Here is an 18,522-nt window from a genome sequence, read left to right on the forward strand (position 1 = left end):
GTGTATGTGTTTATGGTGGAAACCACAGCCCCAAAACGGCCCTACTAGAGATCTTCTCCTGTAGCCAACTGATAGCATAAAGATGGAATGGTTTTTACTTGTCTTTGACAGCTGTCCTGAGGTGAAAATCTTGGCTTCCTGGAGTCCTAGGCAGATCACTAACAGCGTTTCTGAAGGTGGAACAAAGTTAGCACTATAGATTTACCTGGAACAACTCTGGACTGCTGTTCCAGTTGCTTATTTTCCTGTCCTGGTGGTACAGTGCTTCCAGTACACATTTAGGTTGGTTGTACTTCAGTCAGTAGCAGTGTGGGTGAAGGTGGCTTACAGCCTCACTCTAAAGAAGCAAGGTTGTATCTTAAACTCTCAGACTCGTTTCTAATTTTTCTGACATGGTGCTTATTTTATTCTAAGACACATCTAATCATGTATTGATTAATTTTAAACAGTTGTGTCTCATGCTGCTGGGTGGTGGTGACAGATTGGCCTTCTGATGTACTTCCTTATCTACAGTCTTCAGTTTGTAAAGAGTTGTTGAGAATTTGGGATCTTCCTCTTTTTCCATGCTGAAAATAATGTTTACTCTTTCCAAGAAGTGTGATAGTGGAGCAGGAGAAGATGGAGTGTTTGGAAGGACCCATAGCAGATTTAGAGAGGATGCAGTTGGGAGGTAATGGCCAGTTGTAATTGATACCAGAGCAATTCTGTGGGACCATTGGCACATGCACCTCACGAACCAGTTACTATAATGCAGTTCTGGACCAGTGGAACAAAGGTGGAAGAGTCACTGCATTTGAGAACCAGTATGCAAAATATGGGAGCTTGAGGCCATCTCCTTTGAAAGTGAGTCATTGGACAGCTCAGAAGCACTGTAGAGGTTCACCTTTAGAGAGCACTTACTGTAATAAAGGGGGAAATGGTACACTCTGTAGCTGAAAATGGACTGTGTGGTTTTGTTAATGTGGCTGGCCTCAAAAGATGCTGGCTTTTCTGCTTCTGAGAAGAGGCTGTGGTGTATTAAAAATCATTTTGGAATAACAGCTAGAAATAACTTGGGTAGCTCTCTGATGAGCTAAGCCCAAGGCGAGATTGTAAACCTTACCGGATTGATCTGGGGTAATGGTTTGTGTTACCTACAGCTTGCTGGAAGCTCCCAGTTACAAACCATTCTACCATTTGGCATGGAACGCCCTTGGTGGTGGTGCCTAGCAGTTCTTCCTGCAGTTAAATGCTTAGCACAGATGCTTTGGAAGCACATGCTCTGCAGGGGCAGAACTGTGGAGTCCTGCGACAAGATGGAAATGTGCTCAGCTCTGTGTTGGCTGCGTGTGGCTTGGTGCTTCTGTGAAGAACCTTCAGTTAGTCCTGTGGCTGGTGATGTCTGTGTGTAATTAAGATGCACATTCAGACATGAGGGTAAGAACAAGTTAAACCTTCTGGCAGGCAAGGGGATAGCCATTGGTGCCTGGGGAATAGGAGATGACAGCTGCCTAGGGGCTTCAGGAGAACAATGGGGATGCTTTTATGGTCACAACTATTGGGCATCTAACTGAATGTACAGCAAGGCTTGTTCTGAGCATTGTTTAAAAAAAGAAATGTAACTATTTTATTTTTCTTAAGGTCTTTTATTTCCAGCCTGTATTCCTGACAAATCAGAGTAGAGCTTTTAGAAGTCCTGAAGCAAGTCAGCTGCTTACCTTCCTAAGCATTTGGAACACCTAAAGAAAATCAGATGCCTGAAAGGTTTGTGCTTGTTTGGATAAGCTGCTTGTGCCAACAGATGTACTAGGTTGTCAAGGAGGTGTTTGAGTCGCCATCCCTGGCTGTGTTTAAAAAAAAGGGTAGATGAGGGGCTCAGGGATCTGGTTTAGCACAGGACAGGAACGGTTGGACTCGAACATCTTCAAGGTCTTTTCCAACTGTGATTCTGTCGTGGCATCTTGCAGCCAGATTTTGTCAGGAGAAAACAACGATGTATTGTGTTCTGTTGTGGTTTCTTAGCAATGGGTTCTGATAGTGTGTTTTAAAAATTACCCAGTCCATAGCAGAAAATCATTTATACTGAAATAATTTCTTTTTTCCCAGAAGTTAAAATTTCTAAATGCTCTTATCTGCTGTGGGAAATGGATGCTCACAAAGGGTTTGGAAAAGCAGTGGCACTTCGTTTCTGTATTAGACCTTGATGTTCACTGCCTTCTCATGTTGAAATGGTTAACCAATTATCAAATACAAACTGTTACTCTGCTGATTCCACACCAGCACATTGAGCTTTATTAAGGGGAACAGCAAAAAAAAAGAACAAACTCAGGCTCTTGAGTTAAACTGAACCCAGATGATGGCATTCTCCTGCATTTTCTCTGGCAGAGTTTCACTGCACACAATCTACTCCTGCTAAAAGCTCAGCTCTTGACCGTTCCTATAAAACGAATTTAAGGGTAGTGTTGTATTGGTCTGAAAGGATTGTGCTACTTCTGTTGCAGGTAATCTAAAAGAGATGTATATGTAGTTTGTATTTCTAGGTCAGGAGCATAGAAAGTTATTAAAATACCCCCTTGTCAGTTGATAACTATACGTGCCTTTCAGCCGTTTTTCTTAAAAGTAGGCTAATATCTACTCAAGAAAACTACTGTCTTTAGGATTAAAAAAATGGAGTGATGAGGCTCTACAGTGGCCTGTTCCAAACCTGGAACATTCTTCCAGGTTTGTGGGAGCAGCCAGCAGTGGCTGTGAGTAGAGCGCAGGGGAGGCTTCACTCTGGTGTGTTAGATGTGCAAAATGTTTCCCTGCAGAATCACATGGTATCAGCACATGCAGAGATTCCAGTGTGCTTCTACAGGCCCTTTCTTGATAACCTCATGATAGCATCAGGTTTTGTCTTCTGGAGTAATTTTTGGGAGATGGGAGCATTTCCTTTCTTCCTCTATCTTCTCCCTTCCTAACAATAGGTTTGGGTTTTTTTCATGTGTCACTTCAGACACATGTTAGGAATTGGAGGGGTTTTCATTGGATTTTTAAACTGCTTCCAAGTATCTTCTTCCATCTTCTGAGGAAATAGTAAAAGAAAGATGCTTTAGAGTAAAAATAACAATTATGTAGGTATTCTAGATCAGGAGGAGATTAGTCCATAAAGCAGAACATATCTCTTGAAAAGAAATGTTTAGTGTTGTTATTTTAGTCGTGCAATTGGAGTATTAATGCAGAGCTGAGAACTGGTGATGCCTCTTGTTTCATTCACCTGGCTCTGTGCAATTTTTAAAATGGAATCTGTAGCAGTCAGATAACAGGGATTTCTTTTTTTCCTTCTAAAATTTAGCTAGAAGGCAGTTGGTGGTTTGCTCTTTTAAAACCATAGCATTGACCATGAGGTAGCATCTGTCGACAAAACTGTTATTAAACCTCCTGTTTGGTATTGCTGCAGTTCAGCAGATACAGGATGCACTTCTGGGGTAAAATGTTAAATTCAAAAGCAAATTCTGCCTAGGCCGGCCTGTAGAACTTCCTGGGATGTATAAGCTTGTATCTCCTGAAGTGCAAATAATGTTATTTGTTCTGGTATTGTTGCCTCTGGAATGAAATAGATTTCCAAGAGTAGTTTGTGCTTAAGGTGATGAGGCTTTTACTTAGCGATTTCTTTTCATTCTTGCCCTTTGCACACTGTGTCATGAAACCACGTGAGTTGGTATTTTTTGTAGTTTCTGCAGAAAAATACACCATTTTTTAAAACTGGTGATCTTTATGGCATGTGAACACTGCTGGTCAGCTGTTTCCAATTCAGTGTGGCACTGGGCATGGTTTTGGTGTCCATTCTGTTTCGGTCGCGTGGGCTGATGGAAGTTGACATGAAACCCGAAAACAGGTACCTTCTTTCCCTCCCAACAGGGATGAGTTCCAGCCCTCCCCTTCACACGCAGGTTTTGACATCTCCAGGAGTGTAGAAAGAAGGAAAGTTCCCTTGGTGTGCTGAGGTGAAGCTGCCAATGACCTATTGCCTTATATACAGAATTTTCAGTGTGAGAGGGAAGAAACAGTTCTATGGGAGCTGGGCTAAAGGGACAAATCGACCTGTCCTAGGGACCCTGCTTTGGCAGGGGCTTGAACCCCATGATCTCTGGAGGTCCAACCCCTACGATTCTGTGACACTCAGGCTCGCAGTGGGGCCGGGTGCTGTGCGTTGCCTCCAGCTGCCGGAGCTCTCGGTGTAGCTCTTGGGTATTGCTGTTGCCTTATTCTGTGGTTGGGAGGCTCTGGGCCGCAGCGCTGATGTCTGATCCCCGCGGGGGATGGATGATGGTCGCTCCACTGCCGCGCTCAGCGCCCGGCCGGCACAGCCGTGTCAGTCTTGCGTGGTGAGCGCGGTGCGGGGGGGATCCAGGTGGTGGCACTGCGTTGGAGCCCCGCTGCACCCCCGCCTGGCCGGGGCAGCCGCCGGCTGGAGCCCCCTGCTGGGCAAAGTAGTTAATGCACTTTGTTTCGAAAATGATGTCACGGGACTGGGTGCGTGACGTCAGCCCCCCCGTCGGTGATGTAACTCTCCCTCCAGCCAATCAGAGCGGGGAAGGTTGGGATGGTGACGTAAAGGACCCTAGCAACAGGCCTCGCCGGAGCCGCCCAATGAGAAAATCGCGGGCGGCGGCAGGGAGCCAATGGGAGCGGGCGAAGGAGGAAGGCGGCAGGAGGCAGGTCTCTCGCAGCCTCCCTCCGAGAAGATGGCGGCGTAGCTTGCGATGGTGGCTGTAACGGCTTTGTCTGCTTTCAGCGCCTGAGCCCGGTTCCGGCCCGGCCGGCCGCACCGAGCAGCGGCGGCGGAGACATGACCGCAGAGCCCGTGAGGTACGGCCCGGAGCCCGCACATGCCGGGAGGCGGGGAAGCGGCGGCCGCTGTTGGCGGGCGGCCTCCTCCGCTGCACGGCCCGGCCCGGCCCGGCGCCCCGCGGCGGGGGTGGGGCGGGGACAGGCCCGGGGCGGCGGTTGCTGGCAGGGGGCGGGATGGCGGCGGGATGCCGGGGGTGAGCAGCGCGGTGGGTGGAGGGGAAGGAGGCGGAGGCGGCCGCGCGCAGCCGGACGGCGGCCGCTCCTGTGGCCGCGGCCCGGTCCCTGCCCGGCGCGTACGTCCCGCTTCCCCGCGCACGGAGGGTGCTGCGGCCGGGCGGGCAGGGCAGGGCCGGGCCGGGCCGGCGGGAAGCGGCGGGAAGGCCCGGAGGGGCGGGGCCGCCATCGTCCCCCGCCGCCGTGCCCGCGCCTCAGGGTGCCGCGGCGATGTGCCCTCCGTTCGTCCGCCCCCGCCCCACGTGTTGGTGTCGTAGTAAAGTCCTTCCTATCCCGCCGCACCCCCGCGAAGGGGTGCAGGCATCTCCCGCTGCCCTTGTGCCCTGCCGCGCTCGTTGATCCGAGCGGCTCCCGCTTCGCTGCGCAAAGTAAACAAGCTGGCAAAACCCCGGGCAAAGTCAGCGTTACAGTCAGGCGCCATGTTAAACTATTAATAAATAGTTGGCTTCGCACGCTTTCGGCTTCTCGGTGTGGCCAGGGGGGGTCTGGTCGGCCCCGCGCATCAGGCGCGGCCAGTCCGAGCGCCTGAGGCGCTGTCTGTGTCGCTCGGCCCTTACGGATGTCGCGCCTGTCTTCAGAATCAGCCTTAGAAAAGGGAAGCATCGTTGCTCTGTGTCCAGGACCGAGCGCTGGATGAAGGTTTGTCCGTGGCCGTGTTTGTCTCTTCACCACCCAGCTTTAGACTTGTTTTGAGCAGCTCGTGGCTGCTGTTCGGTTTCAGCCAGAAGTTGGAGGGCTGGATGGTTGTTTCCCTGCTCTTGACTGGATCTCGAGGCCTTCGTGTTTCAGACCAAGTAATGCATACGTACCATGCTCCTAGCAAAACAGAGCTGCACAAGATTATTGTTGTTACTGATGCTGATCACGTGCTAGGCGTAAGTCGGGAGTATTGCCAATACACATTCCTTGGTGCATGATTTCCCAGCAGTTAGTTTATTCTGCGATAGGAATTGTCCATCTCTTCCCACTTTCTCCCTTCTGTGTTCTCAAAGTACTTTGACAGCTTAAACCAATTCTGTGTTCGATCCATCATATCTTGTGTAGACTGAAACAATAATTAATGGGCTTCCTCCTTTTTCTTTCCCAGCCCCTGAAAACCAAGGATAGCATTTGGGTTTGTTTATTTTTTTATTTGCTTGTTTTTATAGCAAAAAGATCTGCCCTACTAATACTAACTGAGCATTTTACGGTCATAATTAATACTACATGTTCTGAAAAATGCTCTTCCATTCAGGCTGCTTTGCCGTTAATTTTACTGTGACTTGTGTTTTGTTCCCTGTTTTCCCGTGTTCTGCTCTGTTCCTTTTTTGAACTGCTTGTTCCTGGTCTACGTTTGGAAGGTTCTGTACTTAACCCTTTCCATATTCTTCTGCTGTCAGTGGAACACCTAGTGTTCCTGCTAAGGGACTTGCTTCAGTAGGTGCCTCTGTGGAAGAGGAGACAGAAGCAAAGGTATTTCCTGTGCGATTTTTTAGACAGAAAGGTAAATTGGATTATTTCAGATTATTTGTGATATTGAAGATCAAAAAGTACATACAAAATACAGCTTGATGCAGCCTTTGGGTTGGATCTGTCCCACAAAATAAGCAGGCCCTGTAACCAGCTACTTTGAAGTAGATGGATTTCTTTTTTTTTTTACTTGGTGCTCCAAGCTTTTTTTTTTTTTTTTTCCCCTCAGATCTTGTTCAGTCTATATGGGGAGGGTGGGTGGGGTTTTTTTGCTTGTTTTTTTGTTTGTTTTGTTTTTACAATTCTTATCCCATACTGAGCTCATCCTGAACAGTTAGTTTTTATTTTACGATAACAGTTCCATGCCAGGAACTAGGCTGGACAGACGTAGGGTGCCGTGGTTTGAGGAACACACTGAAGGGGCTTTCTCTTATTTCCTGGCAATTCAAGTTCTACTTAAAATTGGAGTTGAGAGGGAAAAAGAAAAACACACATGCGCTCTCTTTTGTTCCCATTTCCCACAAGTCCTGTCAGCTGCCTGCATTTCTGCCACCCTACACATTCATTTCATCTGCTCTCTGAAGTTCTGCTCATGTAAGATGGGTACAGAAATAAAACCAGGAGAGTGGTGTTAGAATTCTTTGGAAGACAGGCAGACAGTAAGATTTTGATGGAAAATCTTTTCCCATGGCTCTGGAAGCTAGACTTAGTGTTTTAAAGGAAAATAATCAATCAATAGTAGTCTGCTGGCTACGAGGCTTTAAACTTTCATTATAAGGAATACTCTTATTTAATATTAAGAATTTAGGAGTCTCCTATGTCCAGGATGAGACGTTTGGAATGCTAGAAAACGTGATTAAAACTTACTAAGAAACTTAGGGAAAAAAAAAACCAAAACCATCAGCTTCTGTAAATGTGGGTAAAGATGTCGCTGCAGCTTTTTTTGAAGTGGGGGCATCTTTGTCATAGTGACATAACCTGTTCCTACCCAGTCTGTTCATAACGTTGTAAAACGAAGCACAACAATAGAAAAAGACAAGCTTTGAATCTTAAGTCACTTGAACCATCCAGCAGTCAATACTAGATTTTTGTAAGCTGACAAAATAAACTTCATTTTCTTTTTTATCATTTGTACTTTTCAACTTTCAATGTGAATTTTTGGTAAGTTGGTCTTAACATCTTTTTAAAATGACCTTTTTTGTTAAATGCCAGGCGTGCCCCAGGGCCAGCGTGTTTGCACCACTTCAGTGAAAGTCTCTGAGGAGAACTCGGGTGTCTCTGATGGGGTTTTGTGTCGGGGTCTCTGTAGCGCTTGACTGAAGGTATTCTGTTGTGAAATAATTTGGTGTGGCAAAGGGGTGTGTAATACAAATTCTACAGTAGGGTGGCCTTAACGTTGGGGAAACCCCAATTTCCTGATTGCATTCTACATGAGCACTTGAACTCTGCTTGAAGGGAGCGAAAGTCAGTGCTTTTTACAGGGACATACCACCCCAAAAGAGAATGTAAAAAATAATACTAAAATGAGCTGTGTTGACCATAAAAACAAATGCCTGCAGTCTGTGACAAAGTATGTTTTTAGACTGGATCACTAAGTGTGTCGTTTGCAAGCAGGAAAGCCTAAGGATATGTCTGAACCTCGTGAAATCACATTTTGTATCACTAGAGCTCAGCCTGTGCCTGACCGTGATTTGGGAAGATGAATCAGTTCATGGATAGGTCAGTGGCAGCTTGTTCCAGTGGTGAGTCAGGAGGGGAAAGAAGAAACTGTAGAAATTCAGTGGCAAATACAAGGGCAGACTTTCTGTTTACTGTAAGAAACTGTAGGTGAAGTCTCCTGATTTACTAAAGGAAGCATGTAAAGCTTTCCTAATTTGTTACAACATCTAGCCACCAAGGCAGTTGTCATTCAAAATGGACTGAACTTTTCTTTTTCCTTTGGAAAAGGAGTGAAACCTTAAAAAAATCAAGAACTTGATGACACAGGTTGTTGACCAGTGTCAACTTCAGTTGCTATTTACATAGTTTATTTGCAAGTCTGAATGCTGCAGAGTTGTAGACATTTCCAACTTTAGCTGGGGGATGACCTGCTGGAGAGGAGCTCTGTGGAGAAGGACCTGGGGGTCCTGGTGGGTGACAGGTTGGCCATGAGCCAGCAGTGTGCCCTGAGGGCTGAGAGAGCCAATAGGATTCTGGGGAGCATCAGGAGGAGTGTGGGCAGCAGGTCAAAGGAGGGGATCCTCCCCCTCTCCTCTGCCCTGGTAAGGCCCCACCTGGAGCGTTGTGTCCAGTTCTGTGCTCCCTGGATAAAAAAGCCAGGGATCTCCTGGAGAGAGTCTAGAGGAGGCTACAGAGATGATTAAGGGCCTGGAGCATCTCCTCTGTGAGGAAAGGCTGAGTGAGCTGGGGCTGTTCATCCTGGAGAAAAGAAGACTAAGGGGGGGACCTTATTAATGTTTATAAATATCTTAAGTATGGGATGCAGGGGTAAATGGCCAGCCCCTTTCCAGTGGTCTGTGGGAACAGGACAAGGGGCAATGGCTGCAAGTTGGAGCCCAGGAAGTTCTGCACCAACATGTGGAAGAACTTTTCCCCAGTGAGGGTGAGGGAGCCCTGGGACAGGCTGCCCAGGGTGTGTGGAGTCTCCATCTCTGGAGATATTCCAGACCCATCTGGACGCCGACCTGTGCAATTTGAGCTGGGGAGCTGCTCTGGCAGGGGGTTGGACCCGATGAGCTCTCGAGGTCCCTTCCAACCCCTGTGATTCTGTGATTCTATGATCTTAGTAGGTCCAGGCTTTAATAGGCTCAACTGTAGAAGCTTTGTTGGGGAAATACATCTGTCATGGAAAACAAACAACAACAACAAAAAGACAAATTGAGGACTGCAGTGGGGCAAACTGAGATGGCTTTTACTGTGTAAAATTAAAAGCTACACTTCAGATGGGCCACAACCTTTAAAACCTGTAGTGAACCTGATTACAAATATCCAGGAGACTTGAAGGAACCCACTTGACTCTTTAGATGGAGTTTGCAGTGACTGATGTCTCGCTGAGAATCTGTGATAAACTCCAGGAAGTGGAAAGCGAAGCAGAAGAGGAGGCAGTCTTAGAGGTGCATGATGCTATAGGATGTGGAGCTGTTCTTTCCTTTAAACAAAACACGTTTAAGCTTTGTAAGTACATCTTTACATGTCACGTGCTAGTTTGAGCTTCCTTTCCTCAAGAGATACAGTAAGGTATTCAGGTTGTCATGGTTTTTGTCTCATAAAGGTGAAAATACTGTATTTAGAATTCCAAGTGGTTGACTTCAGTCAGTCTTTTTCAGCTTGCAGATTATTTTCCCATTGAAGTTCCAGACTTCTGTGTGGCATCAGGCCCACTGAACAACGAGATTGTATTAGCTGCTTGCTTTTTTTTTTTTTTTTAAAGCTTCCACTAAAGAAACAGGTTAAAAAACAAAGAAATATTCATTTTTTTAAATGAAGCATAATAACTCATAGCCAAATCCTCATATGGCTGTTTGGATACCATCTCCACAAAAAGAAACTGTATAATCTTACTTGAAAAGAATAAAGGGTCTCTTAGTGACTGAAGCATTGCTTTCTCATTCCCCTGGTGTGTCTGGAGGAAAATTATTTTGTTTATTTTCTGAACCTGTTATGCTGTACTTCAGCTCCAAAGTTACTTCATATCATCGAGGGTCTTCAGCTATACCAGGTATAACTTGATTAGGCCCCTGTGGATTTAAAGCTGGTTCTAAACAAAGTAAAAGAGCAAAACTGTGTTAATGAAGCCTGACTCATAGAATCTCAGAGTTTGATGAAGTGCTGGAGGCTTGCATCTCCTCTCAGTCAGAGCTCTGGTAATCCGGTGTTTTCTGGTGGTGCTGGACTTAGTAAGTTCAATGCAGTATAATTATCACAGAATGGTCAGGGCTGGAAAGGACCTTAAATCCAGTCCCAACCCTCTGCTACGGGCAGGGACATCTCTCACCAGCCCAGGCTGCTCAAGGCCCCATCCAAACTGGTCTTGAACACCTCCAGGGAGGGGGCAGCCACTGGCTCCCTGGGCACCCTGTGCCAGGGGCTCACCACCCTTGCAGTGAAGAATTTCTTCCTAATACCCAACTAAATCTACCCCCCTTCCAATTTAAAACCAATCCCTCTCGTCCTACCACTCCATGCCCTTCTAAACAGTCCCTCCCCAGCTTCCTTGTAGGCCCCTGTGGGTACTGGAAGGCTCTGTAAGATCTCTCTAGAGCCTTCTCTTCTCTAAACACAAGAGAACTTTTTTCCTGTGAGAACGGTCAACCACGGGAAAGGGTCTCACAGAGGAGTTTAGAGCCTCCATCTGCAGAGGTGCTCAGAACCTGGCCTGTTTCTAGGTGAGCTGTAGCTGTGCCTGCTTGTTCAGGGGTTGGACAAAGCGATCTCCTGAGGTCCTTCCATCATCAATGATTCAGGGATTCTTGGTGGTGTTTGCCTGTCCCACTGTAATTTTGCTGCTGCGTGACAGTCCAGGCTCACATAGTGTAGTGCTGCCACTGAAGTTACAGTCAGTTCCTGTCCTCACCTCTGCTTGCAGGGACATTTGTACCCATGAGCAGGCAGCTGGATTAGGAAAATTACCTAGATTCACTGGAAGAAATGACTGTTTTTAGTATGGATCAGGTTCTGTGTGTAACTCAAAGCAAACAGTTGTACTGAAGTGGAGAAAGGAGAGAACTGAGTGTGGGTGGCGTCAGGTTTGTGTATCAGGACACGAGGCTGAGTCCTTTGCCCGTAGAGCTGCTTTGTACCAACCTGAACAGACTGTGTGAATCCTGATTGTAAAACCTCACTTGTTTTGGCATAATTGGTATATCAATATAAATAAGGTACAAAATGCTAGCCTAATTGAGGCTATAGAGCATCGCGTTGCTTTGCCCTTGGAAAACCACTGTTGAGTTAAAAAGCACTCTGGTCGGTCCCCACCTTCACAAAAACCATGTTCCTCTTGTTCAAATGACATGGTGGTAGGTTGATTTTTATTTTCTGCCTTTGTATTTTTTCTGAGAGAGATAGGCTTCTTAGGATATTGCAGGTATGTTCACTCATTTTCTGATAGGGGATAAGAAAATAAACAGCTTCTATTGTAGCCTTATCATCATTGGCTATTTCCATCGGTCTGGAGCTATTTAATTACTGTGTGTTCAGCCACAATATTGACACATTTCATATGAAACACATATGTAGGCTGTGCTCTTGTGGCTGAAATCTTTGATTTGGAGCAAGTCTCACACTCTTCCTTCTCATACGGAAAACCCCATGAAGCTTTGCAGGTGACAAAATACTGGCCTGATTATATCAGAGCTTCGGTGGTATAAAAGGAAATGATACATTTAGTGGGAGGGAATAGTGGTGCCTGGTGCCAGTTTTGAAATTCTATGTTTAAATTACATCCATTTCAGCTTTATTTACTGTAAAGCAGTAATTTTAAAAGGCAATCCATGTTTGTATTGCATTAGACATGGGAAATGTTTGCATAGGTTTTGGAAACGTGTGTTCTGATCTGCTTCAGAACTTTGGGTACATGCATATTAGCATATGAATTAACTATGTTATTGAAAGAAGGCTCCAGATTGGCCTTGCTTATTCCATGTTGTTGAGGGTGCACCAGGAGCTTGGAGTGCATGAATTGGATTTCTTCTGGGTGGAACTAAACTGAAAGATGTGGTGTAGGCATGGGGTCATCAGCATCAAATCTTCCTGTGTTCAACAGCAGACAATGGTCAGTTATTTCCCTTCCTCTTCCCACTGTCTTAATTAAATTAGGTTAAAATGTTGCAGTGGGCTGGTGGATTTCTGTCACTCGCATAGGGATACAGTCTGAAGCAGAGCAGGATAGGTAGTCTACAGACTGGCAGCCTAAAAGCACATCTGGTTTTATTTTTCTTTTTTTTTTTTCCTAAGGATTGTTTAATTTGTCTGCTTAATACTTGTTCTGCAGTATTTAATTTCAGCTTCAAAAGTGAAAAATGGTTCAGGTTTAACTTGAAGCAACTATAAAGATGAATTTTTAAAATAGTTCAAGGGCACAGGTTTTTAAAGTTTAAACATAGAAATAGCTTAGACACGTGTTGAACTTAAGAAAAAATTTGCTAAATCGTTGCTTATCTTATCACCACTGAGATGGGTGAAAAGGTGGAAAGTACTTCTGTTTCACTGACTGAATCTCAGGAGCCACTTGAAATTCAGATGAGGAGTGTTTAGTTAGACTAAAAGATGGTAGGTAGAGTCTTGTGGAAGAATGAGAAAATAATTTGTTTAAAGAAAATGCAGTTTTAAAACTACTCTTCAGATGGTGACAATGACTGGGACATTCCCCACCTACTTTTTTGAAGTGTGTGAAGTAGATAGAAACTGAGTGCAGCATCAAGACTTTTCCAGTGCAGTTTCACTGAGTAATCCGACATCAGCTGGGTTTGCTGCTGAGATGGGCAGTCCTGCTCTTTCCCCTGTCATTTTTCAGTTCATGAACTGCTCCACTGTGGGTCCCTTTGGTGGGGCACACCTTCAGGAACAGACTGCTCTAATGTGGGGTCCTCCACAGAATCTCTGCTCCACCACCATCCTCTGTGAGCTGCCTGGACAGCCTACCTCACCCTGGTATCTTCCAAGGGCTGCAGGGGAACCTCTGCTCTGGCACTTCAGCACCTCCTGCACAGGCCGTGGTGCCTGCAGAGATGTTCTCCCACGCTCTCACTCCTCTCTCCCGGCTGCTGTTGTGCAGCAGTTTTTCTTGCCCTCTTAGTTAACCTCTGTTACCCCTCAGTGGGCCCATCTCAGTGCTGGTGGGCACTGGCTCTGTCAGACCTGTGGGAAGCTTCTGGCAGCTTCTCACCCCTGCAGCCCCCGCTGCCAAAACCTGCCTGCACAACCGCAGCAGAGGTGAGCGCGTGCAAGGGGACAGCAGTCAGCAGCCAGGTTGCATTAAGTATGTTGTCTATGTATGGCACCCCTGTCCCTTCATCTTCTTCTCACATATTCTTCTGATCCATAGGGTCCTTGGGCCTGACAGTGGTTTGGTTAATAGGCGCGTCTTTCTTTAATCCTAGCAAGGGCCAGGTGTTTATTAAGATTACGGCACTTGCCCGGGTTTAGGTAGAAAGTGTGTTCGTGTAAGATAAGTTTCCCAAGGTCACAAATCGGGTTCATGGCCAAACCAGTGATAGTAGGACACCCTTCCTTTCATTCCTGTTTAATTAGGCTAAACGGTGTTGAAATAGCTCTACACTGATAGTGAAGCCGTTTGCTTAGAGCGTGCAAGCCTGAAAACATCAGTATACGGTATAGGAACTGTCGGTATATGAAGGAGGGACCCTGCTTGCTTTACTTAGTGCTTCTGAGATGGTGATATGTTTATTTAGGTTCTGATATTTCTTTCAAAAATACACATTTTAAAGGTTGGGACCAATTTGGTAGCAGTTGGGTCTGTGCGTATATTACAAGGAATAGGTGTTTTGCAGTAGGAAGTTTAGAAAAATATTATAGATGATATATTCTCAACTATAAATGCATGACATAAAATAGCTTTTGTACAAAACCAGGTAAAGCATTGCCCTACATTAAAATTTCTTTTTGGTGAAATATAGTAAGTGTAACACCTTTACTTACATTTGACCTGGTATTCCTTAATACAGGCTTACAGTACAAAATGCTGAACAATCAGAAGGAAAAACAAGTTAGAGAAAACTTCTTAGTATTAATTTTAATAGATTGATTTTTTCATTGTTGTCAGCATGAGTATCTTGCTCTGAAAAATGATCATTTTAGGCTAGTTAGGGTAAGAGTTAATGGTAGTAGATAATGTTCCAAGTGCTAGTCACAAAGGTGCGTATTATTTTGAAGTTGTTTTGTATTGAGAACATTAATACTATAACTCAACTGTGGGTCCCATTTTCTTTTCTAAAATGCTGTTACCAAAACAAGTTATTTATAAACTAAATTAACAGAGATCCACATGTGGGTTTTTGTTTTGGTTTTTGTTTGTTTGTTTTGCTACTAAAAATGTACTTTTGCAGCCTTTCTAAATGTACATCAGTTCTTCAGACCATCTGGAATGGATATAAAATCTCTTTATGTACTTTTACTATCAAATAATTCTGAACAACTCTTTATTTTTTTTAACTTTACGTGAATAAATTGTTAGATCTCCTTTCTAAAAGAGAGCATGCAATCTGTTAAAACTGAGGAGTACCGTTACCATCTCCTGTAATGGTTTCCAAGAGTGTTCCCCACCCCTGACAAAAAGGGATGCCCAGGTGTAGGGACGGGCAGTTGTACAGCAGCATGGGTCCAGCAATTAGAGGGAAAGGCTTTTAAACAGATTGAGGGAAAAAATTTAAGATATACTTGAGAGTAAAACAAACAGGCTTTGTTACATTCTTTTGAAGTTGCTCAAGTGGTTGATGTATATATGTAGTCTCAAAAGTGTCCTTAGCTTGTGTGGAAAATCTTTAACATCCAAAGAGTAATTTTGATTTATTTTGAGTACTTCAGAAAATTTAATGAAACTACAATTATTTTTTTTTAATGGCTATTTTATTCTGGTTTATATGTAGTTATTTTCACTGGTTTAAACGATTGTTCATGTTAGTGTGGTGCCAGCCTTTCAGTCATTGCTCAGGACAGGCCTCACCTCTGTATCCTTGTTAGAAAATAGGTATTTTGTTGGGTTTTTTTAAAGCAATACCAGTTAGTAAATTGATATGTGCAGATAAATAGTAGAGGTGGTAAAGGCAAGTGGATTGAGCTTCTGATAAATACTCAGAAGTTCCTACAAGCTGTAAAACAGCTTTGTAAAAAATCTTATTTCTTCTTGCTATCAGAAGACTTATTTTGAAAAAGTGAGAAAGATGGAAACCTGTATCCTCTGAGTGGGTTAACACACACAGAGGGTAGCGGAGTCCAGCAGTTTGAAACCCTGGAGTGGCAGATAACATTGGATGACTCAGAAATATCAGCTGGCAGATTTTAGGGGACTGATAGTGGTGCCAACAGCTGAGTGGTAACTTCTGATATGGGGGTTCTGGAAGGGTTCTGCTCTTGGCCTCAGCCCTGGTGCTGGTGGCTATGAGAAGCCACTTGTCTCTGGGAAGTGTAGGAACTTTGGCAGAAGAAAATCTGAAATCAACAACATAAACTGAGAAGGAATAACCCTGGAATGATGAAGCCATTCAGCTGTTTAACACAAGCAGAGGATAAGGATGCTGCCTTTTTACTGTAGTGAGTGTACATATACAAGACATTCCTAATTGCCCAGTGAAAATTCCCAAGGTAGTGGGTTTTTAATTAATGCATATTCATACAAACAGATCAAAGGATGATTTGATCCTACAGAGTTGTTTGATAAAATTAATAGGGGATACACAGTGTGTATGTACCTGGCTGATTTGATACAAGCTTTCCATAAGCATGGAGATCTGTCATACTCAACTGACCTGTTTGTTTCTAAGATTGTAGGTGAAATTCTGCTATTTCCAGTGTTGTGTGTCCCCAAAGTTTACAATTTTGGTAATAAAATTAAGATTATTACTATTTTTACCTGTTCAGTTTCTGACAAAGTAGAATCTTAAATTCCTGTTTCAGTATCTTCATGTCATGCCAGCATTGCCGCTCACACTTTCTTGAATCTTGTAAATAATTGAAAACAGTAAAAACTATTTAAAATGTTTTCTGTTATTACTGTTAATGAAGTTCTTAGTGCTTTTTTGTCTATAAGACTGCACCTACCTATTGTTTTACGCAGGGTTTAACAAAATCACATAGGTTTTATTTACTTTGATGCTCTCTTGCAGAAGCAATTAAGCAGTAACTCAATGTTTTTTGTAGGCACTATTAAAATTAAACATAATTCCTTTCAAGCTTGGTGAATGAAGAGTGAGATACATTAATTAACTTCAAGTTTTACTTCTGTTTTAACAGTGAAAGCAAGTTGAATACATTGGTACAGAAACTTCATGACTTCTTGGCTCACTCATCAGAAGAATCTGAGGACGCAAACTCTCCTCCAGCATTGTCTAAAACCAAAACCATAGGTAAAATGACAGTTTCTGGTTTTATTTTCAATGTATATATGATCCTAAAGTCAAATAACTTTGTGTTGTTATTTCACACTTTGCTGGGATAATTATGCAAAGTCCTAACATATTTTAAGTGGTGACATCAATAAATATACAATAGGCCTCTGATACAATATTTTTTTCAGTTCTGAATCTATTCTAAATAGGAAAAAACCCCTAATTCTACTGGTAATTTACCTTCTGTGAAACAAGAGATGGCAAACATGCATGTACTGTGCTAGGGGTACCATATTCAGTTTTCCTGAATGCCCAAGTGCAGAGTCTTGTTTATTTCTGCCGAGGTAAAGCTTCTGCAGTCCTTGTACCTGTGGAGATTCTGCTTTCATAGTTACATGAAAAAGATTTCTGCGTGTAATCTGGAAGCATTTGAAAACAAAATAATACTTGTGAAAAACCTTGAGTCCTACACTAGGTGAAATTTGGTATTAGAAATACTTACAAGTTAGACGTGGGTAAGGAATTTTAAATACTTTGTTCTGATTTCAGTCATAAAAAGATAAATTATTTCGTAACAGTACTGATTAACTATTTTTCTGAATTCAACTAGGTTAAAATGTTTCCACATTTAACTAGGACTGGATACAGGTGCAGAGCCTTTCAATTTATGCTGTTTAATGAGCTAAATGTTGTGCTGAAGCACTAAATGACAGGAGAATGAGTGTGTGTTGGCTGTGTCCTGGAGCTTATTTTCAAACTTCCCGTTGTCCTAAGTAATAAACCTCTGTGGGCTTTCTGGTGTGCCATATTTATCTTCTAATGTTTTGTCTTGAGAGAGAGTCTGCTGCCATGTGGTGCTAACCTCCTTGTGTCAGCATCAAACCTGACGGTTAAAACAGGAAAAAGAAATTATTCATGTGATACTTCAGCACAATAATAAACTGAACCATGATGTAGATACATCTCAAAGTGAAATTTTGCTGAAGAGCATCCTGGGAAAAGAGATCTTTCCCCTTTATCTGGTGTAGTTACAAAGTCGAATTTGGCTCCATGCCTTAACATACAGATGTCCTTTGAAACGGGTGCAGCTCCGAATGAATAGCAGATGTGTCTCAGTGTTGGTTTGGAGATCTCAGGTTTTATTTCAGAAAAAAGAACGTGGTAAGGTTGAAAAGTCAAAAATGAATCACTTAATTACTAGGAAATGCCAGAATTAACTGTGCACGTTTACTGCTCCTCCCGAGTTTCTGTGCATGAGGATAGTGTATTATTTTTTTTTTTAATCCACAGGATGCTTGTTCAGTGTACAAGGGATAGACATGATTTGGGCCAAGTCAGCTTTATTTAGTAATGGATCTCCCTTTGTTAAGCATTTCAAAGATAACTGAACTACTAGGTAGAATGTTTTGAGAAGGCAGGTGATCATAGAATCATAGGGGTTGGAAGGGACCTTGAGAGATCATTGGGTCCCACCCCCCGATGATGAAGAAGGTTGAGTGTGGCTCAGGAGTTGGAACATGTCCTGGCCACACACAAAAGTCAATTCAGATATGAAGCAGTTGGCTTGCTGTGCACTTCTATCTTGTGCACTGCTGTGGAGCTAAACTGTTCCATAGTTCTTAGGTGCTAGGGACGACAAGTAAAGTGAAATTGTGTTGTGAGTTCCTGTGTCCAAAATCCAGGTCTTGGAAAATAAATCCAGGGGCTTTGGAAGTGTGGAGCGGTGCTAGGAAGAGACTGCACACCAATGCGGTTAAAAGAAATCAGTTCACTTTATTCAAGCCAGTAGCTGCTTATATACATCTGAGGGTTACCTAACTAGGGGCCAGAATGGGGGGGGAAAGGCCATCTGCACTGTTTCAGGTCTTTATCACCACAATGGCATTTCGAAGTACCATGAGATCTCGTTACAGGTTCTCATGCCCAAGCTTTTCAGCCCCTCGTTAGTGAATTCTTAAGGCTGTTT

At 43.8% G+C, this 18,522-nt stretch overlaps 1 protein-coding gene across 6 annotated transcripts in view; it reads left to right on the forward strand.

Moving 5' to 3' along the window:
• Positions 1-4,711: 4,711 nt before the first annotated feature.
• The window catches only part of ATRX (ATRX chromatin remodeler), an 85,484-nt gene continuing 71,673 nt past the window's right edge, over positions 4,712-18,522 (forward strand). For all 6 annotated transcript variants that reach the window (XR_014617516.1, XM_084269003.1, XM_084269004.1 and 3 more), the window contains exons 1-2: positions 4,712-4,830; positions 16,462-16,574. Coding sequence is in view for 5 of the 6 variants with exons in the window: in XM_084269003.1 (XP_084125129.1) it covers positions 4,811-4,830; positions 16,462-16,574 (133 nt within the window). In the remaining variant the exon portion in view is untranslated. The remainder of the gene's footprint in view (positions 4,831-16,461; positions 16,575-18,522) is intronic.

The sequence above is a fragment of the Gallinula chloropus genome (genome assembly GCF_964237585.1).
Source record: "Gallinula chloropus genome assembly, chromosome: 11".
NCBI classification, from domain to species: domain Eukaryota; kingdom Metazoa; phylum Chordata; class Aves; order Gruiformes; family Rallidae; genus Gallinula; species Gallinula chloropus.